The following is a 346-nucleotide window of genomic DNA, read 5'->3' on the forward strand; positions in this document are numbered from 1 at the left end:
CAGGCCCGAGAACCACCGGGGAAAGCCGCAGAAGGTACGTGTTGCTCCTGGTGCTGCAGCAGCAGCTCAACCTCAACTCAGAGGAAGGGAATCTCTGAGAGTAGACGGATAAATGGACTTTGCTCCTGGGGCCTGCAGGCTTCTGGGGGACCAGGCTGTGTTTGGAAGGCTGGAAAACCCTCTGCTGGAGGGGCAGCTCTGACCCCTGGCACCGCAGGGGGTCGGAGGGAGCGGGGTCTGCCCAGCGGGTGCCCAGACCCTGGCTGCCGCCTGTCTGTGCCACCGCCGGTGCCGGGTGCGGGCAGGGATGCAGAGGGCCTGATGCCAGGGAGGAGGCAGGGCAGCT

At 65.9% G+C, this 346-nt stretch overlaps 1 protein-coding gene across 1 annotated transcript in view; it reads left to right on the forward strand.

Moving 5' to 3' along the window:
- The window catches only part of LOC104165366 (PDZ and LIM domain protein 7-like), a gene marked incomplete at its 3' end in the record, with an annotated part of 5,339 nt that overhangs the window by 603 nt on the left and 4,390 nt on the right, over window positions 1-346 (forward strand). Inside the window, exon 2 of the mRNA XM_009704965.1 lies at window positions 4-34. Within this exon, the coding sequence (XP_009703267.1) occupies window positions 4-34 (31 nt within the window). The remainder of the gene's footprint in view (window positions 1-3; window positions 35-346) is intronic.

The sequence above is a fragment of the Cariama cristata genome, unplaced genomic scaffold (assembly GCF_000690535.1).
Source record: "Cariama cristata isolate BGI_N322 unplaced genomic scaffold, ASM69053v1 scaffold32667, whole genome shotgun sequence".
NCBI lineage: Eukaryota > Metazoa > Chordata > Aves > Cariamiformes > Cariamidae > Cariama > Cariama cristata.